This window comes from Hippocampus guttulatus, chromosome 8 (assembly GCF_054856545.1).
Source record: "Hippocampus guttulatus isolate MCC_2025c chromosome 8, RoL_Hgut_1.0, whole genome shotgun sequence".
NCBI classification, from domain to species: Eukaryota; Metazoa; Chordata; class Actinopteri; order Syngnathiformes; family Syngnathidae; genus Hippocampus; species Hippocampus guttulatus.
The window spans coordinates 22,852,542-22,879,839 of NC_141268.1; the positions used below are offsets into that span (position 1 = coordinate 22,852,542).

Genomic DNA, 27,298 nt, shown 5'->3' on the forward strand with positions numbered 1-27,298 from the left:
ATGCATTGTTTTGTTGTTTTTTAATACTTATGCTCAAACTGCAGGGTATTGAGTGCAACAATTGATGCACGAGAGAACATAAAAATCGACATCCATTTTTTTTCTTGTTTCAAAAACACAAACAGCCCATGGCAGTCGATCACGCTATAAGGCCAGGTGAAATGAAGGGTTTTCTTTTTGTTACAATGCACCGCATTGCTCTTTAAATCTGGCGGTTTATTTGCTGTTCGCAGTGAGTTCATTGAAAAAAAAAATGGTGGCGCGAAAAGCATGAATACTGCTCCGAAGAAATTGTTTTGAAAGAGTAAACTACTGTCGTCTGTGCAAATATAGTGAATATTTAAGATAAGATAGGAAAACCTTTATTAGTCTCGCAATGGAGAAATTCCCAATTCACAGCAGCAAAGTTATGAAAGGAAGAAGTAGAACAACAAAATATAGGAGCTGCTGGAAAGGCAGCCACTCACGAGGCGCCATTTTGAAGTAGAGCATTTCCACATTGCTATTAGTATTTATCTTAATCATTTCTCATGCAATGACCCTGTCGCACTCCGGATATTTGTGGACAAACATGAAGCCACGTCAATATTGCGATACGGTGCATGATAGTACTTGTGCCTGCATTCGTGGCCATGTATCAGAAGGCAACTAGAAAACAATTAGCTCTGTCCTCGCTAAAATCAAGCCATGAAATAATTCCTTGCCCGCGATCAATGTACCGGAGCTGACCCGAATGCTTTGTATTGGTACATTTAGTTTCATCACTGTGACAGAATGCAATTTCGGTGTCGAAGGGTCTTGCGCCGTGCGAACTTTTCAAAGGAAGCAGATTTGGCTGTTTTCGAGCGCTTAGAGCCGTACGTGAGACTGACTTTTTTAACGCTTGAACTGGACTGGTGAAAGCCAGCGTAGCGGATTAGGGGGCAAAACAATGTCTGCCACGACACAACAACATCAAATATTTACAAGTTCTTGTGAAGCAATAGTTAGACAATAACTAAATCAAAGTGGAGGGACGGGGGGATTTGGAGCACTTAAAAGACATAAATACACTAAAATCCCTTCTCTGAAACTTAAAATGTAAAATTAAGTTTCACACCTTCAAAAATCATCTTGTATTCCAAACACTCTTAATTTATCAGAGGCTTCCGGGCAACCCTTAGTGGCCCGAAGAGAGCCTGTTGTGCATTTCATGAACCCGTTGCAGCTCTCTCTCTTTTGCACTTTTTTTTTTTTTAAACACCCAGAAGTCTCACCGTTGATGTTGCTCTTTCCATCCCTCTTCAATTGTGGTCGTGTTCTGGTGTCAAGGTGCTGTCCAGTGTAAGCAAGGTCAAAATGGGACATGACCGTGTTTTTTTTTTTTTTTTGGAAGGTCAGAATAAATAGTTTGCTTGTTTGCTTCTTGTCCTTCGGCTACGTGGCAAACTGTTGATAAAACGCCAGTTTGACCCTCTCAATGTGATGGCACAGCTTGATGGCCGGCCCCAACTTCAGGTCCATGCACTCCTGCACCGTCGGCAGATTGAGCAGGAGAAGAGCCTGTCCGTCGATCTCCTGCGGGCGCGAGTCGGAGCGTTGTTACGGCAGATCGGATTTACACTTGTGCGTGCGCACGCGTGTCGCCGTCTATCTCTTACTTGGTCCATGAAAATGCGCGCGAGAGGCGCGCAGTCAGTCGTCCTGATGAAACGAACCACGTCGGTCACACTCCACTCCAGGGGGCTGGTGTCCAAGCGCAACTTTTGAGGAGGTTCTGCCTTTGACGTCTGCGGAAGAAGATCAATCCGAGACACGTGGTCATCCGAAAACTCCCGCTTAAATGGTCATCTCACAATTAGTAGGTCTGCTAAACAAAACGTTATGATGATTTTTTTTTTTTTGTTTCGTTTTTCAAAACAACGACCTTTGGTGACGGAGGGTGGTTCTCATCGTCGGAGAAAGAGGGCGAGCGAGGTTTCCGCCGCCGCCGCGTGGGCCGCGGCGTCACGGGCGGGGACGGGGACGGCGAGGGGGGCTGAGACTTCTCCACCGATTGTTCCGAATCATCTTGGAGATCATCTTGCGCTTCGGAGCCAGAGTCTTCACTCAGGGAGTCGTCTTCATCGAGGTCTTCCTCTTCGCCGCTGCCCTGCGAGCCGCAGACGACAAGGTCAGTGAGGGAAGGTGATTTGAAAACCAAGAATAGGATCTTCAAAAGAACTTCATCATCTATCGGGAGTTGACTTCTTGTTTCACTCTGATTTCAATGGCACTCATTGATGTTTTGCGTACGGCCCTTTGTTCCGCCGCTCTTGAAATCAAGCCGAGGCGAGCGGCGGAGGCCGGGCGCGGCGGGAGGAAAAGTTACCTGCGGAGAGCCGGCGGGTGTGTTATCGACGGACGTCGACGAGCGTCTCTTTTTATGGACAAAGAGCTGTTTCCTTCTCTTCCTCCTCCTCCCTCTTCTCTTCACTGCGGCCTCGAGGTTTGTGTGGCCTCCGGGCGGGCGGCCCACACGTTTGCTCTTCTTCTTCCCGTAGTAATACGCTGCTGGGAAGACACCAGACCACTGCCGCATGCATTCCTGACTTCCGATTGCCACCGTTGAGCATTTCAATGAAATTGCGGAACAAAGGCATCTGACATCAATGTGATCAGGAGATGAGCGCTCATGCGAAACCAAGTGCAGTGGAACCTCCAACTTTCAACAATGCCGTTATTGAGGACGGATGAATGGATGTTTTCTACACCGACGGTATATAGCCAGATATAAACAGAACTTTCTCACACACACACACACTTAAAAGACACACTATTTAGTGCAGTGGTTCTTAAACTGGGTTCGATCAGACCCCAAGAGTTCGGTGAATCCGTCTCAGGGGTTCGACGGAGCTTCTGCCATGGAGGTTATAAGACGTACCTGACTCAACATGTCAACGAGTTATGACACGCCCACTTGGCCATCACATTTACATTGCTTGTCCAACCAGTGCCGCGAAAAATTTTGTTCGCTCAGTGTGACTGTCGTGATAGAACGTCGTGTGATTTATTTATTTAGAATGTTTTAATACATGCTAACGATGGTGAGCAAAAAAAGTGAACCTAGCATATGCGCACGTTGGGAGCGAGGGCGGGCCTTTTGAATCCTCCCTGAACTAAACTCTCACGAGGCACGCCGACGTCTGCCTTGAAGTCACGCGTGCCAACAGTTCCGACTGCGAATGCAATTTCCACACCGAATGTTCAATTCCCGACGTCAGGGGCACAACGAGACTCGACGTCAAGGCCCGAGCACGTCTCCGGCCGCGTGGCCAATCCACTTACTGTATTTGGTCTTGGTGAGGACGGAGCAATTTTCCGAGCAGTGCTCCAGAACCATGCGAGGCCCGAAGAGGTTGGGACAGCACTCTAACTTGATGCAGGTCTTCCGGCAGAAGTCGGCCACGCGGTCGGCCGTGCGCACTATTTCCACCGTGGCTCGGTAGCTCTTTCCCTTGTATCTGAAACATAGGAGAAGCGCGGGTTGGCTCGCGCTTGTCCTTCGGGTCGCGGCAGCGTTGCGCGTGAGTTCTACGAGCCCAGCCGCCAGCCCTTGCGCCGTCGCGGGCCGGGGAGCTGTCCGCAACACGGCGTTTCCTCTCACTTGGCTTTGAGAGTCTCTCCGTTGCCTTGCCAGCGACTCTCCTGATCCAGCTGCAATTCCCTCAGCACGCGGCTCGGCTTGTACGCGGAGTTGATCAGAAGAGTCAAAACCTGCGCAGACAGTCAAGACCACGCAACACTTGGCGGTTATTCGCAAGTGGGCGGCTTTCGTCTTGATCGGTCTCCTCTGCTGCGGGCGCTGCCAAGGAGGCACAGATTTGCGCTTTTGTTGACCGGCCATTTGGTACTTGGTTGAAGAACGGCAACCCGATGGAGCGAGCAAGTGCCCTCGCCGACGAATTCACCCGGAGTACATTGCGGACAACTCAGAAATATGAGCGGTGATTCCCAACAACTGTGCCACAGCACATTTCGAATCCTACCGACTTTCCAAATCTTTTTTGGAGGCTTCCCGATGCCTCATTCAAATTCCCCGAGACAATGTCGCCCAGCTCGATGTGAGCTCTCACCCGGAAAATATCAAAAATGGAAGCATGAAATATTTCAGCGTGTGTCGCGACGCCGGCTAATATGTATGCGTGAAAAGAAATGACCTCTTTGATCACAAGGACACAGTTTCCGGGCCCAATGAACTGCGGCAGCTCAGCGATGCGGCCCTTATTCAGGTACGGCCCGGAGAAACAGCGATGGTTAAAGTAGATCTTGGGACAGCAGTATTTCCCATTTCCCTGGCCTGCAACGAGGAGAAGAACACAAGGCGTGCGCACGATGAGACCGGGCAACGCGGCGCCGAGACTTGTCGAGCTCTTTTCACTGACCGGCCTCTGGCTGATTCGCCATCTGCGGCTTCACCGCGTCGGGCGGTGACGACTTTGGCGGAGCTCTGCCGCAAAGCGACGCAAAACGAGTTCAAACGGGAAGGCCCGATTCGGCTGGAGAAATTCCTCCACGGCCATATTCGTACTCACTGTTTCTCCGGCTGCACCACGGCGATCTTTCTCTCATTTTCGACTGGAAGACAAGGAAAGGTTTGTTCAAAAGACATCTTTGCACCTCAAACACTGCACGCTTGACTCGATGGCGTCACTTCCATGCGACTCTTCTTATTCTTATGCGCGGCCGCAGGTTACTCTTTCTTGTGAGAGAGATGCTGATCTCGGTGCACTTTTTTTTTTTCTGGTCAAATGTCGCTGAAGTACATTGCTGCAATTAACACAGCTAGATATACAGGTATGTATACTTATATCTATCTCCATCCATCCATCCATCCAACACTCGGTTATCTCAAACCGCTTATCCTGCCTGACAAGGTCGTGGGCGTGCCGGAGTTCAAGGTCGAACGGAACGCAAGATCAATCGCCGCAGTTGTGGATGCAATTTGCGTAAAATGACGGTCGAAGCGCAGCCGCACATTGGCCGGCGAAGGGATGCCGACCTGCGAGCTTGATGGGGTGCACGAGCGGATAGCCGTTTGTCTCACACCAGCTGACGGGGAAGATGTCCAGAGAGTCCACGTGAACCGTCAGCTCAGGCATGGGATGTTTCAGACCTGAAGAAACGGCACCAAAAGGTATGAAAACAGCCTTTGCAAAGCCGAGCGAGCAGTTTGCCCCAATCGACGGCTCTCGGATGTTTTGAGCCGCAGTTCTGTTCTCCTCCAGAAGGGGGCTGGGCTTCAAAGCTCATCATTTAAGGTTGCCGGACGCGGCACGTGTTCACGCAGACTCATCAAGGCATCGACTCGAAGGGCAGGAAGCGTTCTTCGGATCCTGGCTCTCACCTTCCAGGCTGAGCCAGATGTATTGGCCTTTCACCCTGGTGACCGTTGCCACGTGAATGTTCTCCGGTGACAGCGGGTTGACGGCCTCCAGTTTCATGGACTCTTTAAAGCTGTGCTCGCACGTTTCCTGGCCGTGTCGAGAGAAACCAAAAAGCCGCCTTAGGCAAGGGTTGGTAACCCACCGCCCAAAAAATGACAAGATATCCCCCATAAAAAGTGACTAGCGCACTGGCCACAACACAATCAGATAACATGCATGGGGGCGGGGGCCGCACTGCCTTCAACATTTTCAATGGTGGGATGTCATGAATGACACTGCAGATTTGATGTTGTCGGTACGATGTAACATTTCTGAATCCTGTCCACGATTGTGAAGGTACTACATGTAAAAAGTAAAAAGAAAATTAAGGTTTTGCGCCAAGCCACTGTGGCCTTTTCGGATTTCTCCGTCCGGGTCATCATTCCAGCCAGCATACGGGGATGTACGCGCCTGAATCTTTTGACCCGCCAACAATGTGGATTTGTCCAGCAAATATGTGAGCGGTTCACAGCAGGCGAATTTATGGTGGTGGTGGCGGTGGGATCAAGACCGTTTGGTTACACCAAAGAAACGGATTCTTATTTGCGCACGTCTACACCCGAAAGAATCTTTGCAGATCGGGACGCTTGGCAGCACGCAGCCAGCTGCATTTTGCGCTCGTGACTTCCATTTTTATTTCTGCGAACATCTCATTCAGCGGGAGCGGCGAGCACGACTTTGATTGGGACCGGCGGATGCGAAAGGGGATTCGGACTTACGGCGGGGAAGCAGTGCTGAGGAGCCGCCGCGGCCTCACATCGTTTGAGGTAATCGGCCCAGTCAAAGTCCGGACCCTGGTACCCTACGCGCGGCAGAAGGGAAGCAAAAAGGCGAATCCCCACGAAAAAGCACGAGTTACTGGAGGTGACGGCGCGGGACAAAAGGGGAGCCAACTAACCTGGTGGCGGGCTGAGAGGGAGTCCATTTTTAAGACTCCATTGAGCGGGAAAGATCCCGGGACTGTCCCTGTGGCACAGGAAGGAGCGCCCGGAGGCGTCCGACTCCTCCGTTCCGCAAAGGTCGTCCATGCTCACCAGGAAGTAGTGCTCGTCGAACACCTGGAGGGGGCCAAAACAACCAACGGGCTTTGAAAAGCTTTTCTCGTCTGGCGAAAGTCCGCGTCGAGCTAAACATGAGGCGGGAGAGCGATTTGCGAGACGGCTCCGTTACCTTGGCGACAGTGGCCGGCCTGATCGAGATGGGCGCGGCGGGGTCCGCGGCTTCCAACTTCATCCCTTCTTTGAAACAATGCGGAGCCACTCCGGGCTGCTCCTGACAACCACACAAGCGCACATTTCGGCTCACGAAAGCCAAACCAACAAAGCGAACCAAGTGTCGCGCTCTAAATGCCAAGTCGAGTGTCCTCTTTTTGTTACTCTCTCGCCGTCGCTTGCTCACGTCCACGACGGTGGGAGGCACATTTTTGTTTGAGAAAAAGGTTGCCGCGTTACGAGAATAAAGTCACATTTTTTTTCGGGATCAAGTCGCAGCATTCTGATTTTAAAGGCCAACATTTAACAAGGGGCGGAGGTCGTAGTTCAACAAGTGCATTTCAAAAATACAACTTTATTCTCGCAATATGACACCTTTTATTCTGGAAAATACCCCCCCCCACCCCCCAAAATGTCCTGAATGGAAGATGTGGAATGATATGAAACAATCTGTCGCCAATTCTATCCAAAACTCTTGCAGAAGGCCAACGCGCGGAAAAGCAATGAAAGGTTGACGCTGTCGGCACCTTGTTGAGCTCCGCGCTCAGAGCTTCGTCCTGAGGAAGCGCGCTGATCCTCCGCCTCACCTCCTCCCATTCTTCTTCTGTTCGCAGGGTCAACAGGTCTGAAATAGGCACAAATACATCAACTCCAGAGAGCAAAGTGCTGAGCAAGTGTCATTGATATCATTTCGAACGGCGGTCCCCAAGCCCCGGTGCGCGGCCCATTTGGGATGTGTTCGGGCGTATGCTAATCGGTCCATTTCTTTGTCGTTCGGCGTGCAACTTGATTTTATTCTACATTTGTTTGTACAGTAGAATAACACTGAAAGAAATGAGAAGACAAATCTTCTTTCTGTTCATAAAAAGGTGAACGTCTCTCTCCAATTGTCTTTTGTTGGCAGTAGCGGCGCTTTCAAACCGGCAGCGACAACAGCGCTTGCCGGTCCGCAAACAGCATGCGCTTGAGTCAACTGCTCCGTGACACAAACAAGGTTGAGGACCAGTGATTTAGAACGCAGACGTCAATCGCCAAACCGAACCCAACAGAGTCAACTCAAAACATTGAGCGGAGGACTGCTCCGAGCGCGTACTTCTACTAAGTATGTGTCTTCAACCCTTGCTTTTTTTCTCCCCTGCCTTGTAAGCCTCATCTATGGTCGCCCCCCCCCCCCCACACACACACACACACTTTTTTTACAAGTTGTCTTTTTATCAATTCACGACTAGAACGTCACCGAACGGAGTCCAAAGCCCCGCCTTTTGTTTGTGGACAGTGTCAATTCAGCCTTCAGGCATTAGTGGCCTCGGTTACCTTTGGCAGATCTACAAAATAGGAGCGCCTCGAATCTCCTTTCGTCTCCATGCGTACGCACACCCACAGGACCGTCAAAGGCAGAGCGAGGGCCGATCCACTGACCGGAAGGAGGCCCGAGGGCGCGGCCGTGCTCTCGAGCCCAGCCGGGCGGGCGGAGACGCGGGTGGAGGTAGAAGAGCCAAAGGGTGGCGGGCGTGTCCGGGAGGCCCTCCGTGCCGGCCAGCCGGAGTTTCAGCCTCCCGCCGACGTTCTCCTCCACCTCGGCGGCCCAGGCCAGCCCCGGGTCAACGGCGTCCTGCAGCTCCACGTAGCGGCCGGCGCCGAGTAGCTCCACCGGGTCTCGACCGCGCTGAGGCTGAGGGGAAAAAGTGTCAGCTGCCATTTTCCCTGCTATTTTGCCACAGATGAATGCAGCCCTCCAGTTGAAAGCAATTGCCCACAGGTCGGCAAGCTTGTCCGCTCGTCACTTGCAGTCAAACGCGCTTCGGCGCGGGCGCGGGGCAGGCGAGCCAAAGGCGGCTCGGGGCTCCGCCCAGCTCATGTTGAAGAGCGGCAGGCTGCGCTTCCCTTGCCTTACCAATTCCAGCAGGTGGGCGGGCGCGCTGCACTCCTCAGCCAGGACCTTGTCAAGTAAAGCCTCCCAGTCTTGGTGCCTCTCGCGCACACCTGTGATGGATCACGCGCACAAAAACAAACAAACAAAAAAAACATTAGGACCCGACTGACAAGGTTTGGACTCGCTCTCGTCAGGAGGGAAAATCAAAGAGCGCTTCAGGTAATGGATGGATGGAGGGACGAAGGTTGTAAGCGGGCCTCACCATCAGGGGCTCTCATGATCTTGCCGTGCCGCCGGCTCCAGCCAAGCGGGTGCAGGTCGGCCGTCATGGTGTCGCACCAAAAGTCGGCGCTGCGGTTGTCCCGGTAGCCTTCGTAGCGGAGCAGCAGCAGCTGGCCGCACGTGGCGATGATGCCGGCCACCCAGTAAGGACCGTCGGCCTCCGAGCGCACGCGCACCTCCAGCTTCATGCCTGGGGTCAAGCCCGTCTGCAGACCCTGGTCCACCTGAGACGGGCGGGGACAAATCGTGAACAACGCTGGACATTGGCGGGAGCTCGGTCTGCGAGGGGGGGGAGACGACCAAACGTAGCTTCCTGGAGAGGTGCTATTTTGCTCCTCGAGCTCTGCCAAGCTGCCCCGAAGCAAGGCGCTCCTCAGAGGGCACGACGCCGTCTGCTCATGCTGCCCGAGAGCTGAGCGTCCACGCTCGGGGAGCAAAAATCACCGACTCGGAAGGCTAATGACTTGGCCTTCGGAGACAATGAGCGAGTCTTTCTCCGGTTGCCTCGGAGCAGGCGAGAGAGGGCGCTTGACCCGTGAACGGAAAAGAAGGGGACGGACGGCACCCTCGAGGTGATGAAGGGACATTCCGATTCGGCACGAAATAACATTCCTTACTTTCACTTGCGCGGCAGTGAAAGTAAGGAATGTTATTCTGAGGCCCTTTTCTCTCACAGTGTCATTTGAGATTTCCAAACGCTCATACGCGGGGTTTTCAGATACGTATTCGGACCTTCCGACTTGCGTTAGCGCCGGTGCGCCAGAGAGACTGCGAGCGACTTGGCTTGGAAAGCCCCCCTTTCAAAGGGCTCCCCGTGCTCCCCGTCTTGTCGCGCACTCGACGGACAATTGAGCGCGCGACGCCAACAACTGTCCTGCCGGTCACATTTGTCCTCAACTACGATTAAACTCGACTCGGGATTCGTCGCCAGGAACAAAGCGCTCCGTCTCCCTCGTTAGCGGATGACCCGCCGGTGTGGTGCTGCGTCTCGATTGAACGGATGCCGTTTCTTAGTAACCGATTCCACCGCGGAGTTTAAAAATATATTGCCATGCCAACACGGCCGAGAGCATTTTGCTTCGGAGCAAACCCCGCACACGTCACCCCGACGTGCCCGGCGAATTTGAGTTTTGGGCTGCCGCGCTCACTTTGCTTCGTGATCGAGAGTGGCGGAAGGGAGGGCGGCGAGCTGCTGGAATACGCGGCGCGAGGTCTTCACCGCCACACGGTGGCTTCTTGTCTTCATTGCATGGCCTTCGTGAGTGTGCGCGTGTTTTTGTCCAGTCAGATTTCACCTTCTATGCGTTGCAGTGTACTTTGCCCGCTCACTGTCTTAGCGACGCGGTCTGCGTTTTTCTGGCCCCTGTTCGGTACAATCTATGTTCGTGCCTCCGATCGGTTGAGCTTAAAATAACAACCGCGCATACTACGGACGGACGGACGGACGGACAGACAGGATCGCTGAATAAAGAGATGGCTTTCATTTGAAAAGAAAGGAACGACTTCTTTTGAAAAATGTTCATCTTCAGTTTGAGAGGAAGTGAGTGAGGGCTCACGTGTTTAAAGGCGTGATGAGGCACCGATGCAGTGCCAGTCTCCTCCAAATATTCATCCCAGTTGAAGTCGGATGCATCCTGTGCGCGGTCTCCATCTGGACTCAAATGCGCTCAAAGATGATCTTCCTCTTTTCATTCCGCTGTTTACGAGAGAAAACCTCAAAATCTTACCGGACTCGGGCGACTCCTGGTTCATGCTGATGTGATGTCCTCTTCAACCGAGACCAGGCTCTCTGGAGAAGAATAGAAGAGGATTGCCATCTGTCAAATGAATGAGGTCAGGACCTAGAACCAATCTCCACCCCCGCCCCCCCCCCCCCCCCCACAAAAAAGTCACAGATTCCTTATTCAGATGGAATGTGACGTCGTCAACATTGCGCCAAACCAGCAACACAATGACAAGTGGCAAGTGTGCAACTTGGAACCTTAAACACGTTTTCCATTTTGAGGGCTTGTCAGGAAAAAAATGAAGCAGTGAAAACGAGAAATGCATCGCCGTCGACGACCGCCAAGCACGCCACTTATCCCCCGATCGTTGAGGGTAGATGTCGCCGAACAGTCAACGGAGCAATCAAGTTTCCATTCGGGCCGAGATACATATTATGGTGAAGCGGTTGTGAAATTGCGAAATGTTCACTCGAGGCCAAACTCGACTTTGAAACATGCTTTCCAAATTCCAATATGGAATGGCCCTTGAAATGAACATTTCAAAGCGAGCGTTAATGCGGACACAGATCAAGCGTTGACACATCTGCAGCATTGGGCGACACACACACACACACGAAATTGAGTTCATTCAACGAGGGCCGCAGCGTGAATGAGGGGAGCGCTGGGCGGGACGGCGGCAGCAAACGGGATGCGGCCCGTCACGGCAGCTCCATTCAGGCGACCCGTCAGCCTCGTCTTTGTCACGCGGGACGTCTCTATTAAAAGCGGGCGCCCCGCATCACACGCATCCCCGCCCCCCTCAGCCACCCCGCTGCCACGGTGACCCCCCGCGCCCCGTCGGGATCTGCGCCGCCTTTCGCGCTTGACCCCGCCCTCTGTCTTTCCAGCCCCCCCCCCGGCAGCACATGCATAGACACCGGAGGATCTCATTGTCTCTGGGGTCACGCTCTCCAACGCAAGAGTGGGGAAAAAAAAGGGGCAAGGGAACAGAACTCAAGTTGACAGCCTCCCACTCTGACGACTGATACCGATCTCAGTAAGGGAAGAAAAGAGACTTCCGCACACATGCTGCTCCCATTTTCTCTGAAACTGAAAAATTGGCAGTGCTGCAAAAAACAAAACAAAAAACCCCAACAACTTTGCACTATGTTCTCATCCATCCATGATCTGAAGCGCTTTTACCGCCGGAGGGTCGCGGGCGTGCTGGAGCCTCTCCCAGGCGTCTTCGGGCAGCAGGTGGGGAGCACCAGCCAATCGCAGGGCACACACAAAGACGAACGAGCATTCGCGCTCGCCGTCACACCGCTTTAGAGTGTTCCATTCACCTGCCGTGCGTGTTTTTGGAATGCGGGAGGTAATCGGCGAAAACCCATACGGGCACGGGGGAGAACATGCGAAAACGACACACGGGAAGGCCGGGGGACGGCTTCGAAACCGCGTCCTCTGCACTGCGAGGCGGACGGGCTAACCAGTCGACCGCTGGGCCGCCGCAAAACGCCACGCGCATCATGAATCAATCAATCGAGCAAATATAAAAAGTGTCAAATATTAGCCGGTGGGATTTTTTTTCCCCCCACATAGAAAATCAAATCAATCTATTTCATCTACTCCTATAGTAGCGTTTTTTTAAAATTTCTTTCAAGCATTCTTCATGTAGCCTTCTTCAGCCCTTTGCAGAGCAGTGCCACTTTGGCTTGCACACACTCACACAGAGAGAGAGAGAGAGAGAGAGAGAGAGAGAGAGAGAGAGGAAGAAAAACAACTTGCCTTCTTTCATATACAGCCCGGAAAATGGTGTGCATGGAGCATGACTACCAGCAGTCTCCCCATCTCAATCCCTCTACACTACCTGAGACTGAGCCTGAAAGAAAAAATAAAATAAAATAAAAAGCAAAGGCAGCCGCAAAGACGCACTTCTTTTCCCTTCTTGACTTTTGGCTTGATGTTGAACATCTGACGCGCTTAGCGAATGTTAGAATCAAATTCTCATTGGCACTTGGCATGCGATGAAGCACTTCTGCAGAGTTTCTAAACCTCCGAGATTGCTGGGCAGGAAGCGCGGCATGCCAAGCGCTACCATTACTGACGGCCGCAGCCTTTATGGCAAAGAAAATGAAACTAAAATCATCTCATTACCATCACGTTTCATCGGTGGTCGGACAACTGCTGCCGTTAGCCCTGCTCCAATGTCAACATGTCCTCTTTTTTTTTTTTTTTAAGTGAGTGCCCACTTGTTTCCTCTTTTCATTGACACGTCATTCTTTACAAGAAACCCAATGTAGCTCATTTCGGAATGAAAAATCTTTGCATGTCCATCACTTTGACCTTCCCACTCGAATATCACTCCATTAAAAAAAAAAAAAAAAAAAAAAAGAATCTACGTTGTCATCTGCGTGTTTAGAATAGAAGGGCGATTTTGACATCATAGCTAACGCGTTAATCAACAGAATGCCGATAATTCTTGACTTTCTTTTTGATTTCTTACGTCTTGTGGGTATTTTGCTCGAGGACACCTACGGCAAAAAAAAAAAAAAAAATGGGTTGATCGTCAGATAAAAATTCTGACGGTAGATCGTCTCTGGCTGCTTGCTTTTACCCCCCACTTTGGGCTATGTGTGATATCGACAATATTTAGGGATGTTGGGATATTTATATTCGACCTCACAGTGCAGCAGTGGTGGGTTCGATCCCGGCTTCGGCCTTCCTGTGTGGAGTTTGCGTGTTCTCCCCGGGCCTGCATGGATTTTCTCCCACATTCCAAAAACATGCATGGCAGGTTGATTAAACACTCCAAATTGTGCCACGGTGTGAGTGTGACCGCGCGTGTTTGTTCATCTCCGTGTGTCCCTGGCAACCGGTTCAGGGTGTCCCCCGCCTACTGTCCCGAGACGGCTGGGATAGGCTCCAGCGCATCCCTCCCCCACCTCCCGCGCGATCCTTGTGAGGATGAAGCGGATTGGAAAATGGAATCTTTATATTTGGGATGGGATATTTCAACAATAACAACAAATTATTCTAGCCCCGGGAAGTGTTGTGAATTGTGGGGGGAAAAAGTGATGATATCCCTTTTAGTTCCCAAGGAAGGCACTATTTTGCACCACTTCCTTCCACAGAGAAATGCGCTCAGAAATAAAACAAGCGTGCGTATCACAATCCAACCCGAAATTCGCGAGAGGACAATGGAAATGTTTACAACCTTGTGGGTGCCAATACATTGAGAAACAATTCGACATTAACGGCTGCGAGTTGCGTTAGCTTGAGGGGGAAATAGACGTGCACAAGCGGTACACACACACTTGTCGGACTCCTGGGTGTCATTTGATGAGCGTTGGTCCACGAAAAGGACGGAATGACATCCTCGATTTGCAAAAATGTGAGGCTCGTACTTCCTTTTGGGAAATGATTTGAACGGACCAAAAAGTTTTATTTCACGACGTTTTCCCCACTCTGCCCTTCAGTCAGGTTGCGCCCTGGGGGAGGGAAGTTGGAGGCCGCAAGGCGGGTGCGTTGCAGTCAAGTCAACAGGGCAACCCGAACATTATCCGCCACTTTGCAAGCGCCGACGTGACATGTGGAAGAAAAACGAGGTGATTTGCCGAACACTGGCTCGGCTCGCGCGACATGTCGCGTATTAGGGAAATCCCCGTTGGAGCTATTCTTGTGCAAATGTCCCTTTTCGCTGTCTTCGGGAGGGTGCACCGTTCCCCTTTTGCGCCGCCGTAACTTTCCCACTGACGCGTGCACGGCGCATGGCTGCTCACGGACGTCTCCGACCTCGCCTCGGCGAGATGAGTAGACGTGTGCGCGGAAGCGCGAGCGTTTTACATGTGCGTACACACTCGTGGAAGGAGCGAGTCAAGTTACCGCACGTCACGGGCTCCCGCAGCAATAAGAGCGAGCAGCCGAGCACGGGCTGACGAGCAATAAGGAGGCGCTTTACACGACCGAGCGGGACTCGTCTTTTTGAGAGGCAGGAAAAAAGGCGAGTGCCGCACCGCGGCGCTAAACGCTGTCGGCAAAATGCAACAAACTGTGCGCAGTACGTGAATATTTGGTCGCCGAATTCGTCTCTTACCGTTAAGTAGTTTTTCCAAGTCGCTTTTTTAGATGCCGATCCTCTCGCAGCCTGCCAGCTCGCTAGCAGTTGTGAAACCTGCGCGAGTCACACACTCGCATCCGGTCTTTGACTGTCAAAATAAAAGTAACGTGCGTGCTTAAGTCAGCTGCCGCCGATTTATTGTAGGGGATACTTCCGGGACGACTCGCGTGACGTCCTGCTCTCTTGACGCACTTCTGGTCCCCGACCTCGTTCCAATATGGCACGAGCGGCGGATGCGCATGCGCACTCTGATACGCCTGCGAGCCCGGCTACATCACGCCGACTTCCATCTTCACGCACAATAAAATGATCACACAACCGCAATCCCCGGCCACATCTGGAGCACTGGCACAAATGAAAGGGACGGACGTAAAATAAATCAATGACCGAGGCTTTATGTTCTTTCTCGTGCTGAGAGAAGTACTCCCGTCAACCACGAGTACCTTTATTCCCCAGCGGAATCCCGGTAATGATTGAGGTGTATGTAATAAATTAGCCATAGAATCGACCTACTTTCGAGAACAAGAAAAGCATGTCGTTTCGGTTCGAAACGTGCCCCATAATCGCTCCGTTTCTGTCACCTCACCACGTGATCGCGAGTTTCTATTTCCGACACTATTGGACGAACTAGCCAAATGTCGCGCAAGAGGAAAGCTGTACGTGACCAACGAGTGGAAATTAACCCAAAGTAGCTCGTTATCAATGGCAAATGTTGCACTTGTGCTGCACAAAGATCTCAAGTCGGGCGGGGTGGGCGAAGGGGAGGGGAGAGAACAGACGTGCGGGAGGGAGAGACTGCTGGAAATGGTGCACGGCCGCCGCCAATACAGCGCTCCAAGTTCACTCGTTCTGCGTCACAAAATGGACTTTCTTTGTTCGCGACATACACGCAAAGCAGATTATTTGGATGTGTGTAAATTTACGGCGGAAACTGGTTTTGTTGTTCACTTGGACCACGCAAGGCCGCCATCGCTCCCTCCCGATCCCCCTCAATTGAATAACCCCGAAGGATGCCGATTACAAACCAAAAAAAAGGGTGGGGGGTGACTCCATATCGCATTTATCACCCGCTGAGATGGAAGCGCAATATTGTCATAAACTCGAGCTTACTGCAGCAAAAACGATCCCATTTTGCACCATGGGGACAAACAACGACAGGGCCTTGAAGAATTCATTCCCCAATTCACTCATTTTGCGAAGAGTGTTTTGGTGAAAACTACTACGAGGGGCAGTGATTTGAACTGCCATTTTAACGCAAAAGGAAGTCATCGACTTGATTTATTTTAAGACGGGTGGGGGTGGTCACCTGACATTTGTTCGCGGTAACTTCCAATTCAAATCAATGAAGCAAGAAAGGTAAATGCGCGAAAAGACGGATGAAATCAAATCGAGTTTGACAAGTTTGGCTTTTCCCTCGCATGGCCATATCTTTTCATTTCCACCCGCACGCCAGACGATCGCGCGTTGCCGACGACGGAGGACGGGTCACTGCAGGAATGTGCTCACCTGTCATCGATTTCACCTTGAGCCGGCGGGTGCAGTCGCAGCGCCCGACCGCTGGGTGGCAGCAGAGCGCGTAAAGGCAACAACGTCAAAACCCGTTCGGGAGTTGGGGATGATCTTGCCTCTCCGAATACGGTGAAGGATCTGAAACGTGTCCTCCTAGTAGGCCTTTTACCCGTTCCCCGCAGCCCAAGATCGCTATCAAAATCTCATGGCAGTTGGCTTGACTTCTCTCTAAAGACGTCTTTTTTGTCGTCCTCTCACGTTACAACAGGCTGGCAACTTCTCTCTAAGTGAGAAGTAGAAAGTTATCTACATTATTTTCAAAAGCAGGGAGCCACGTTGAAGTTGTGTGAAAATGAAATACTGTACTTTGGTGCAGAAACCCGAAACATAGACTTAAAGGGTAAGTCAAAACTTTTCTTGAACTCTTCAAGTTGCTTACCTGGCTTCCCCTTTAAGTACAATGACGAAGTCGAGTTTAGTTCCCAACATTGACAAAACAAACAAACAAAAAAACCTTCAAGATGGCGCCCAAACAACTGACAGTCTGCGAACAACACCGATTGAGTCAAGGAGAAAATACGATCCAGGAAACGGATGGATAAAAGGAATGTTTATTTATAATCAGACGTCAGAGTATCATTGAAGAAAAAGTACAGCCATAACTCAAAGGTAAACACATTAATCTCCATATTTGCTTGGTGAGAACGTTCCAAGTTACCGACGCACTTTAAATGCTCATTCCAACACAAAACAGGACAATACAAACAAATATTGACTGCGGGTACTACTTCTCCAAGGCTGATTTTAACCACCGGGTGTGCTTAGAGTTCTAAGTGTGCAGATTTAAGACAGCGGAAAACTGACCAAGAATAAAAGAATCTTTTATTTGTTTCGGAGGACATTCGTGCATTTACGGTGAGACGTTTGCCTACAGCATCTCCAGTGTTATAGTCAGAGTAGGAAGTCAGCATGTTTCAAGAGATTTATGTAATGTGCTTTTTTTTTTTTCAATGAAATCATCTGGGGAAGGATTATCCATTAGCGACTGGAGTAGTACTTTTATTTTGATCAATAATAACGGCATATTCACAGGATGTGGTAGAAATGAAAAGTGTGACTATTTGTCAATTTCAGGAAACGGTACCGGTACATCGATGATCGGGTTAGAAGGAATTGTATGGTTAAAACGATCAGACAAATGTTACCAAAAAACCCCAAAACAAACCCTTCACATTTGATGATAGTTACAACGGTGTGTAAAGTATGTCCCTTCATTACACGTGACAGGCCTGAGTTCTTTTCCTCCGAGTGAGGTATTCGGGAACCATGAAAACAAAGCAAAAAAAAAAAAAAACAGAGTGTAAGTCAGTGACGAGGTCCCGGTGCAGCTGGTTTGGCTTTTCATTTGCTTATCAGATGTTCCAGTTTGGGGTTGACAAAGGAAAAGCCAGAAAAAGCCGACTGGTCCATGGAGTCGATGAGGTTCTTGTCAACGTGGGAGAGTCGCGGCTTTTCGCTCAGGAACTCTCTGTCAAAGTTGCTGCAGTCACTGGGGGATTTCTGTGGACGGCGGGAGAGTCAGAAAGTGAGTCGAGAATACACAGGTACGAGCCGGGGCCACCGTACGGGGGCGCGGCGCAAAATGAGTCGAGAACATCGCAACGCTCGGTTCCCCCACCACTTTGGGCTTGAAAGGGGGCTCCACTTCTCTCCTCTCCAGAGCTCTCCAGTTCACGCTTTTGAAGAAGGGCTGCGCCCGGATGTCTCCCACCACGCCGAGTCTGCGAGTGGGATCTCGCTCAAACAACTGCAAAAAGGAGGGAGGAGAACAAGACGACCGTTAAGACAGTGCAACGCAATCTCGCAGAACGTGACGGGTTGGGACCACTGGACCAGAGAAGAGGCCAAAGAACTTGTTCGCCGTCCGGGGGGCACATGTTTTCCGAGTCAAACCTCTGTTCAACCTTCCCTTTGTATGGGTCACCTGTCACCCTACGCTCCGGCCGGGGCGTCGTGCTCAATTCACATTTTCAGGCCCGCAGAGCTCTGGCTGCGTTCCACTCGCACAGAAGAAGAAGTGTAGGTAAGTGCGGTCCAGCCGGCAGGGGCTCATCTCTTTTTTTTATCCTCTCTTCTCGACAGAGGAGCCGTGCGAGAGGAGAGGAGGTCGAAGCATTCGAGGGAAATGCGGCGAGGCTTTTCGATCGCCTAAAAGCGGACGTGGCGTCATTGGCGCGCTGAAATAAACAAAGGGTCTCCTCTGTCCGTCGCGGTGGCTGAAGGACTACTTTCACCCTTGGCGCCCACTTTGCGCTTCATGTTTCAAGTGGGAATGAATTCAAGTCAAATATAACGCCGAGATCGTCGATTCCAAACGGCTCTGACAATTGTCAAGTCTCCGCACGAAGCGCCGTCTTCCGCCCGCGCCGAGCACATTTTGGGCTTTTGAATGACGTCGAGGTTCGATGTCACTGTGGTCACAATTCCGTTCTGGGGAGAGGTTCACACGGCGGGCAAATCCGACCCAGATCAGATGTTTTTGTTTTTTTTTTGCCCCTATGTAACCGGCATCTGAATTATTTTATTTTTTTTAATGACAGTGAACGCATCACTTCGGATGTTTTCACATCCAACCTGGGCCACTTTCGCCGAGGTTGGGGGATGGATGGATTGATATTGCTCGTTTTAAAGCAAGTTGGCAGACTCTTTGCGTTTTCAGTCGGAGGTCCACTATTACACGTCACCATCATCGGTGGCGGTAAAGAAACCAGGAAACACACCTAAGTCCTTTATGGTTCGGCTAAGCTGAAGTCTGACAAGACCTGCCGCCACTTTGCGGTGCATTCTTCCCGAATGGCAGCCCTTTTGCGCAAGGCCCATTGAAAGAGAAGGCGTGGAGTCCAATCACCAGTTCCAGCAACTTCCTAGCCTCCTTGGGAATCCAGCGAGGGTAGTGAGGGGTGTCCGACCGGATGGACTCAAACAGCTCATCTTCATCATCGCCTTGGAAAGGCGACTGGCCAATCAGCATTTCGTAGACCAGCACACCAAAAGACCACCAGTCCACCGAGAAGGTATACTTCTGCCCTAAGAGAATCTGCCGGGGGAGATGGAAGAGCGAGACCACTTAGGAGGAAGCACGTCGGTTCCCGAGCCCGCGAGAGGGGAACCTCGAGCGGACCAGTGCCCGTTGGGTTTTTGCCACGCCGCAAATATCGCCGGTGTTAAGAGGCCCGTCGCGGGCTGCGGGCAAAGGCTTTGGTCTCGGCGAGCTTCGATACCTCGGGGGCAATGTAGTCCGGTGTCCCGCAGAAGGTGGAGGCTCGGGCGTCTCCAAACACGTTCTCCTTACACATGCCGAAGTCTGCAATTTTGATGTGCCCGTCCTTGTCCAGCATCACGTTGTCCAGCTTCAGATCCCTGCGGATGACGACAAGACCCGTCGGCGTGAGGCCGAGGCTCAGCTGCCCTCGCCCGGCATCCGCCTCGGACGTAAACGGGCCGCTCGTTCCATTTGCCGTGGCCCTCGACGAGTGTTGACCTGTAGATGATGCCCTTGGAGTGGAGGAACTGCAGGCCCACGACGATCTCGGCGGCGTAGAATCTGAAGCACGGTGATGAGGACGCGTGGGTGATTTGAAGCACGGCGCACGAGCCCGGAACCGACGGATTCCCCACTCACGTGGCCCGGGTGGGCGAGAAGCAGCCTTTGTCTTGGATGTGGAACATCAAGTCGCCGCCGTTGAGATACTCCATCACAAAGAAGAGGTGCTCCTGGGCACACGGCACCACCTCATCAACTTAAGAGGCATGGGAAAGCGTGCGCCGAGGGACCGGGCGCGGCCGAAAAGGACGGCGAGGGGCCGCCGGGGACGATGTGCGACGTCGCGCTCGGCGTTGCTCACTTTGGACTGGAAGGTGGAATACAGGTGGGTGAGGAAGGGGTTCTCCCAGGCGAGGGCGAGGACTCTCTTCTCCACCATCGTACACTCTACGTCATCATCCATGAGAACCACATCCTTCTTGAGAACCTTCACGGCGTAGAACTGGTCCCGGCCCTTCAGCTCAGCCAAAAGCACCTGAGGGGTCGTAGCCGTAAAAACCGCCGAGATGAGACGAGCGTCGGAAGGCGCCACCTCCTGCCGGCGGAAGCGCGCTCCCCCGCTGTCGGTCGATTCGTCGGCCCACCCACCTTGCCGAAGCTGCCTTTGCCCAGGACCTTGTGGAAGACCAGGTGGTCGACGGTCAGCTGCGACCGCTTAACAGAAGGCGCGGCAGAGCTCGGGCCCTCGCTCGCTTTGCCATTCTTGTCGGCTGCGAGAGTTTGCGCGTCACAATATTAAAAAATAAATCAAGACATGCATGTGAACCTTTAGCAGTCTTAAATCGCAATGACAACATCTTACCGGCAGGGTCTGCCGCTGCGCGGACGTCTTGGTAAATCCCAATATCTGCCGTGCCGGAGCTATCCGACTTCTTCAGGGATCTCTAGGATGTCAAGTAGTTGTCATGGCCGGCCGGCACAAAAGAGCGAGCCATCGATGATCCGTTCGTACAAACCTGCGAGACTTGTGAGAGCGCTTCGGCCAGTAGCTTCTGGTTGATCCCGCACAGATTGGCCACTTTTTTCTGACAGTAACTGTGGACGCTCATGCCGCAATCTGACGTGAAAAGCACAAAAGAGGGATGGCTGCCGTCGCAAGCGTGGAGGAAAATGTCGTCCTTCTCCATCAAAACGTGGCAAGACAACGGTTGAGCGGAAGCCACCTTCACACTTCAGGCCCTGCCGGTAGAGACCCCACAGCAGGCTGCCGCAGTGGTCGCAGAATGTGGGGCTTCTGTAGTTATTGTACTTGAAGCGATGCGGCATGTCAATCTTGAAGCGCTCCTTCTGGAACTATACGCAGATACGCCGTGTTCAATGTTTCACGACATCGGCGGAATGCGACTCCCCGATCGTTTACAGAAACCCTCGCAACCTTCACCCGCAATCACATCGTCTTGTTCATTCCTAATTCGTTTCTGGCACAATCAACAGTCATTCAAATGAGGAAAAAACAGTTTGATACATACACATAAACAGAGCTATATGAAAAATATAGCGATATCGATATAGATATCTATAGACAGGCAGACCGACCGACACGACTTTCACTACTCACCATCGTGTCCCGACTGTTTGCTGCGGTTCCGGTGCACCTGCCGATAATCTTGTCAATGCATTTCTTGTGAATTGCTGCATTGCATTCTGGGTGAAACAAAAGAACGTGTCCCAATTTGAAGGTATTGGGAAGTCAAATTGCAAAGAAGATCAACTAGTGTCATTGTGAAAAACGGTAGGGGGGGGGGGGGGACTCACGTCTGCACTTGTAGCCTTGCTTTTTGAGTCCCCTGAATGGATATGCCGGGGGGGGGGGGGGGGGAACACACACACACACACAACACAAATTAGTTTCAGAGATTAGGACCATCCAAAAATGTTGTCGTTGCTTTCTTTTGCATTTCGGTGCGCTGACCGCGTTCGGACTCACCAGAGAAAATCTCTGCACACCGAGCAGAAGGTGGGCTGGTGGAAAAAAGTAGCGGAGAACTCGTGGTTCTTGATGATGTGAAGCTTGGGCTGCTTGAACGCTCCCCTCCTCTTGTTGAGGGTTGCCAGTCCATCCTCGGGAACAACTCGCACCGAGGTCTTGTTTGCCGCTGGAGGCATACGGCGCGCCGTAACGAAGGAAAGAAAGAAAAACGTCCGACATTTCAGGCCGCGAAGCAAATATCTGTGGATTGAGTGGCGCGCGTGGATTTGGGGCAGCGCTCGTAACCTTGCCGTGCGACACGGCCGCACCGCGGCGGGCGGAGAGCGGCTCGAAATATGGCGAGTGCCTCTCTTGCAGAGTCAATGACCTCACCCGGTACAATATACGACACATCGACAGTCGATTGGCGCTGGCGACGGCGCTCCCGGCCGACACATTCCACACTTGGGAGGATGAACGCAGAAAAACTCAACTGTGAAACAGGTCAACCGCGCGGGGGGGGGGGGGGTCAAAAGTCACTTGGGCGTGAGAGCGGTAAACAAAGCGGGCGGAGACCGAGGCGATAAGCCAACCGTGCCGTTTCTAACCTACGGTCGCTCTTCACAGCTGCGGCTTCGGTTTGATTACAGGCCAAGGGTCACTACTGGGCCCAGTTTTTTTTTTTTTTTTTTTTTTAAGGACGATTTTCAGCAGGGAAAAAAAGATGTATACACATCCTGTATATAAATAAAATAGTGGGATGTTGTTGGTCTCAACTTTGCCTATGGGCCATTTAAATTGAGAAAGATAAGACGAGGCCGCCTTACGTGCGTCAGTGTCCTCCAGCAAATATTGCACAGCAACTTGGACCTTCCCAGAAGGGATCAAGTCCAGCCAGAACTCAGCACAGCCGTTGGTCTTGGACTTCTTGCAGCGTTCGGCGAGCGCAGAAATGCCGACGGTAGCCTTGGCCAAAGGCTCCTCGGCGCTCTGCATCAGAACCACTTCGAGAACGCGGCCCTCGTAGATGTGAGCGTCAAAAGTGGACTTCCACGAGGCGTAAATAGTGGGCTTCTTCTGGATCAGCGTCTTCCCTCGCTCTGGCGGGAAAAGAGGGGTTATAGTTCGGGGAGAGAACAAACGACATCAACAATTTGATTGAGCAACTCGACGAGGTAAGCGTGGGAGCCCCCTTTCACGCAGCAAATGCTTGGAATTGGACTCACGGTGGTCCGGCGCCAGCTTTTGAACCGAATGCAAAGGCCTGCTTTGAACCAATTGGTCAGATTTACTGTAGAAAGAAAAAAAAATAAAAATTTGACAGGCCGTGGTGACAGATGGGGGAGGTGGGCTCCAAAAGGGGTGTTGCCCCCGATGCGCCCCCCCCCCCCTGCGCTTGACTTTTAAAGCCAACAACCTCCACCGACTTGGGAGACTGCAACATGTAGAAGGAGGTGGCCAGTGCAGAAAGTAGCAACATTAAGAACACCGACGGGTGGCATTTGGCTGGCTGCACAATAGTTTTTTTTGGGGGGGGGGGTTCCGTACATGACAGATATTCCCGTTTGCGTCATGCCGCCAAAAGCATGTCCCTCCCGAGAGGCCGAGCCGCACTGCTATCGGATGGCGGAGGCAAGGGGCCGTTGCGCTCGCCGCACGTACCCGTGCTGACCGACTCCTTCATCTTGATGGCGCAAAAGGGCGGCTCGGAGGGAGGGGGCAGCTCCCCCACGTCGTACGCATTGAAGGCGATGCGCAGGAAGGGCGCCATGGCGACGGCTCACCTCAGCCTCCTGCAAGGGAAACGTCACATCGGCCTTCACGTTTGCCGGACGCAGGCTGCGCGCAAGTCACACAAACAAAAAAAAGAGACAAGGAGGGAAAGGTTGCCGACAGCCTCAGCAGACGGGAACAAGCGAGGATGGAAACGACCTCTTGGCTACGGTACACGGAAAACGTCAAAGTAAGAGAGTGGAAATCCCAAAACGAGGGCAGGAAGTTGTCCGAAATTTGAGCCATCGCGCAGGTTTCACTTGGAATTTCACCTCATTTCATGTCCCTCACGGGAGGAAGACTCTCCAATCGCCACCTGATCTCCAACCGTCCGACTTTGCGACGGGGACTTCTGGTGAAAGGACCAGAGAAGCCTTTCAAATCACTCTGGTGATGCAAGTGCGGTGGCTCAAACGCCATTCAAGTTCCAAAGTCCATCTCGGAGCATCGGAGCCCGCATTCAGGCAGATCGCCACCAAACCCCACCAGCCGTCCTCGGCAGCGCCGTGTCTTTTTCTTGTATTTGGGCGTGCTCCAGCTTGGAAGGAGCACTCCGCGTCAGTTGCCGGGAGATTCGCGGTTGAGGATTACGCCGCGAGAACTCCATTCGGGGAAGTCGACCAAAGCGGCTCCGCGCTTTAAATTCTAGCCCCGCCCCTGCCAAACGCGAATGTTCGAGAGCACTATCAGTTATCTTTGTTGAGGCACGGTCGGTGTTGACAGATTCACCATTGCTCCGTCACGGAATTTAAAGGCAAGAAAACGCACCACACACACACGCACACACACACACAGCTAGAGTGTATTCCAACACAAACATGATACAAATACTGTAAAGACTACTTCTGAGTTCTCAATAATCAATGGCAAAAATGAAGACATGCTACTTTGGAAAAAGAAGAAGTAGCGGGGGCGGGGGGGGGGGGGGGGGAGACCTTTGTGTCCCCAAGGGGACTGGAAAAACAGAGCACAGTCCATGCAAATGAGGAAGGAGCAGGACCGGAAAGCATTCCGGCGGGACCCAAGACGAAATGAAAATGTGACGACGCGTCATGAGCTGCTGCCTTTTTTTTTTTTTTTTTTAGAGGTAAATATCCGTGACCCAACGCCCGCTGACACACAATTCGGCTCTCCTTGTTTGCGCGTGCACGCGGAGGGCAACAAGGACAGAGCCGCGTCCATTGTCGCCTTCTAATTCTACGCCTCGAGTCAGCGATCGGACTCCTGCGCTCATCTCGCCGACAGGACGTCAGACCTGCTCAACCGGCAGAGCGGGAATCCTTTCTTCCGAGAAGGGTTTTTTTTTCTTTTCTTTTTTTTCTTCCTGCCTGTACATCAACAGCACGGCGCATTTCTTCCTGCGCCGGGAAGCCTTTGGACAGCGCGTGTGAGCTGTGAGCGTGACTCTCAGCATGTGGCGAAATCACCGCAAGTCATCCTTGCGCTAGCTTCTTTTGGCGGCGCGACTTTGGCTTTCCAAAACTGCCGATGAATGCGAAGGCGGCACATGGGCGGCGACTTGCTCAGCTGCTGTCCAGAGGGCATCCTCAAAGCAAGCCGTGATACCGCACAGCTAATACTGACACGGCGCTTACAAGAAGTATTCCTGCCTCCAAAAGCATCCAATTGAGGAGCACGAGTAGGGGGGGGGGGGGGGGGGGGTCAAAGGTAGGGATCATTTCAAACATACGGGATGGCGATGATAGTCACGCTACACTCGCCTGACTCGCACGGGGGGGCAGCGGAGGATGGCTTCCCACTCAATGGTGTGAATGCGGGTTTCTCGCGTGCCCGGCGACTGACTGGCGACCAGTTCAGCGTGTGGTATGGGACATGTTGAGAATGGATGGGATGGGAATGACCACAAGAAGGCAACATATTGAAAAGATGCCAGGATTAAAAATGGACGATTTGTTTTTGGGTTTTTTTCGGGGGGGGGGGTGTAAACAACATTCTATATGTCAATCAGTTGACGACTCAAATGTTGGACAGGGTTCATGATCAAATGAAAGTGAGGGCAACAATTCGTGGTGGGGAATCTTTTGCCTCTGTGGAGGGTCCCAAATGTACCGTGCGACAAATGTGTCGCGTTCTTTGGCCCAGCTCAAGACGTTTGCGGTCCAAAGTGAGCGTCACCGGCTCGGTTGCCATAGGCGACGACCCGGCAATGGCCGTTTGTAAAGCCAATGCCCTCGTCCTTCTGTCTTTTCGTGAACGTTCAAAGGGCCGTCTGTCCGAACTCCACAAGGAAGTCTTCGGGCGGAAGGCGTCGAAAAGCCGAAGAGACGCGGAAGCGCCTCTCGCAAGCAACGCCGAGCGGGATTTGTTTGCCTGCGTTGCGTTCCCCAAAGCGAGCTCAAAGCCAAAGTGGCACGACCGCGTCTCTTTCGCGCCGACAATCGCGCGGCGACCTCCACTGTGACCTGAACGAGTTCGGCGAGAAAATTGGGACTTACGCGCTTCCGCCAACTCGCCAAGTGTCTCGTGAGCGGAGAGTTTCCACTTCTTGCCCCCCGGCGCAATCGCGACTTGGCTGTCGCACTTCTCCGCTGCTTCCGCGGTGCGTGCGTGCGTGTGCTTGACTGAGAGAGTGAGTGAGCCTGTAAATGAGTGTGTTTGGAGGGGCGGGGGTGGAGTGTGACTGACTCGGTGTGTGTGTGTGTGTGTGTGCGTGTGTGGCACGGTGGCACGCTGCGGCGAAGTGCTGCCCCACACGGCGGCTTTGCGCGACAAGTACACGGTATGACGTCACACGGGTCGTTCCCTTCTCCTTCCATGTGTGACTGTGCAGGTGGATTTTTTGTCATTGATCGTTTTTTGGGGGGGGGGGCAACTTTGTTTCATATTAAAGGGTCACATGTAACCAATGACTGATTTACCGATATCATATGAATAAATATTAATCGTTAATCCACGATTCTGCGAAATATTCTGTGCGCTATATTATGAGTCTGAAAAGAGCCAAACGTTGGTAACTCCGTTGTGCACAAATATTCTGGTAAAGGTAAGGATTGAATTTCTGTATTGACGTAAAATGTGCCGTCACTTTCAAAACTTGACAAAAAGCAACGAAAACCAGTCATCATCTTGACATGAAGAGGAAAACACTCGACGTTGGCTCGACTTTTTGCCAGCATCTCTCCCGTCCGAACGTTTCCAACGGGGGGGATCGGTATCGTAAATGGGGTCGGCTCTTCTGCTTTTTGGCCTCGCGACTTTGCCAGCGCGAGCAAGGGATGGATGGATAGCTCCTGTGCGCACTGACTCGTCCGATGTTGACTCGCAGTCAGGACGAGGCCGTGTTTTCACAATCGACTCAAAACGACTGCCCGTCAAACTTCTTTCAACGCGTCGCGTGTGACGACGGCGGCCACGCCCACATCGTTTCGTACAAAGCCGAGCGGCCCGCCCAGTGCTGAGTTATGGCAAGCCATTTGACTGAGTCATCATCCCCCCCCCCGCCCCCCCACCCCGAAGCGGTCCGTTTGGACGGTCTGCCTCAGCACCGAAAGAGCTATTTCTGTCTGTCAAACAAAACAAGAGCACAACAATGCCATCGAGAGGCCTTCGCTTAAGCTGCAAATCCGGAAAAAAAATGTCACTCAGTGCGACCAAAGAGTGACTCATCGCCACCAGAGAGACTTTGAACCCGCCAACGTCATTGCTGGCAGCCAATTTCTCTCGGTGAATACTTCAGCGGCGGACGATTCTGCTTGCACTTTGTCCACTAGAGCGTCCGGACGACGGAACTCAACTATCCGCACGCTGACGGCATGACGGCACTTGCAAGGTTGCAGGAATGCTTTCTTGTTTCCACGAGTGCTGCATCGTGACGCTTTTCTTGTCAACACAAATAACCTGTCGTGACTT

General features: G+C 52.2%; 2 protein-coding genes across 5 annotated transcripts; both read right to left on the minus strand.

Moving 5' to 3' along the window:
- Nucleotides 1-3: 3 nt before the first annotated feature.
- On the minus strand, nucleotides 4-16,435 carry sfmbt1 (Scm like with four mbt domains 1). Of its 4 annotated transcripts, XM_086117662.1 has the most exons (22): nucleotides 14,610-14,680; nucleotides 12,302-12,395; nucleotides 10,538-10,599; nucleotides 10,367-10,461; nucleotides 8,791-9,034; nucleotides 8,550-8,638; nucleotides 8,075-8,327; nucleotides 7,183-7,280; nucleotides 6,615-6,716; nucleotides 6,343-6,502; nucleotides 6,164-6,246; nucleotides 5,366-5,492; nucleotides 5,021-5,134; nucleotides 4,554-4,596; nucleotides 4,404-4,468; nucleotides 4,179-4,318; nucleotides 3,626-3,735; nucleotides 3,307-3,482; nucleotides 2,351-2,532; nucleotides 1,907-2,131; nucleotides 1,641-1,769; nucleotides 4-1,557 (listed from the first exon to the last, which is right to left on the minus strand). In XM_086117662.1, the coding sequence occupies exons 3-22, from the start codon at nucleotides 10,560-10,562 to the stop codon at nucleotides 1,417-1,419; spliced, it is 2,601 nt and encodes an 866-aa protein (XP_085973788.1). In that variant the 5' UTR covers nucleotides 10,563-10,599; nucleotides 12,302-12,395; nucleotides 14,610-14,680; the 3' UTR covers nucleotides 4-1,416. The 4 variants fall into 4 exon arrangements, with proteins under 4 accessions (XP_085973788.1, XP_085973789.1, XP_085973790.1 ...); XM_086117663.1 differs by lacking the exons at nucleotides 12,302-12,395; nucleotides 14,610-14,680 and adding an exon at nucleotides 16,140-16,435; XM_086117664.1 differs by lacking the exon at nucleotides 12,302-12,395 and having other exon boundaries at nucleotides 2,351-2,529; nucleotides 14,610-14,718.
- A 302-nt stretch (nucleotides 16,436-16,737) lies between these two features.
- Nucleotides 16,738-26,099, minus strand: LOC147201894 (protein kinase C delta type-like). Its single transcript, XM_086117665.1, has 17 exons — nucleotides 25,885-26,099; nucleotides 23,318-23,448; nucleotides 22,483-22,755; nucleotides 21,674-21,842; nucleotides 21,502-21,533; nucleotides 21,305-21,390; nucleotides 20,910-21,039; nucleotides 20,703-20,803; nucleotides 20,549-20,630; nucleotides 20,335-20,456; nucleotides 20,048-20,221; nucleotides 19,825-19,916; nucleotides 19,684-19,746; nucleotides 19,424-19,562; nucleotides 19,051-19,239; nucleotides 17,821-17,949; nucleotides 16,738-17,702 (listed from the first exon to the last, which is right to left on the minus strand). Exons 2-17 carry the CDS (start codon nucleotides 23,424-23,426, stop codon nucleotides 17,544-17,546), a joined length of 2,049 nt encoding a protein of 682 aa, XP_085973791.1. The 5' UTR covers nucleotides 23,427-23,448; nucleotides 25,885-26,099; the 3' UTR covers nucleotides 16,738-17,543.
- Nucleotides 26,100-27,298: the final 1,199 nt, after the last annotated feature.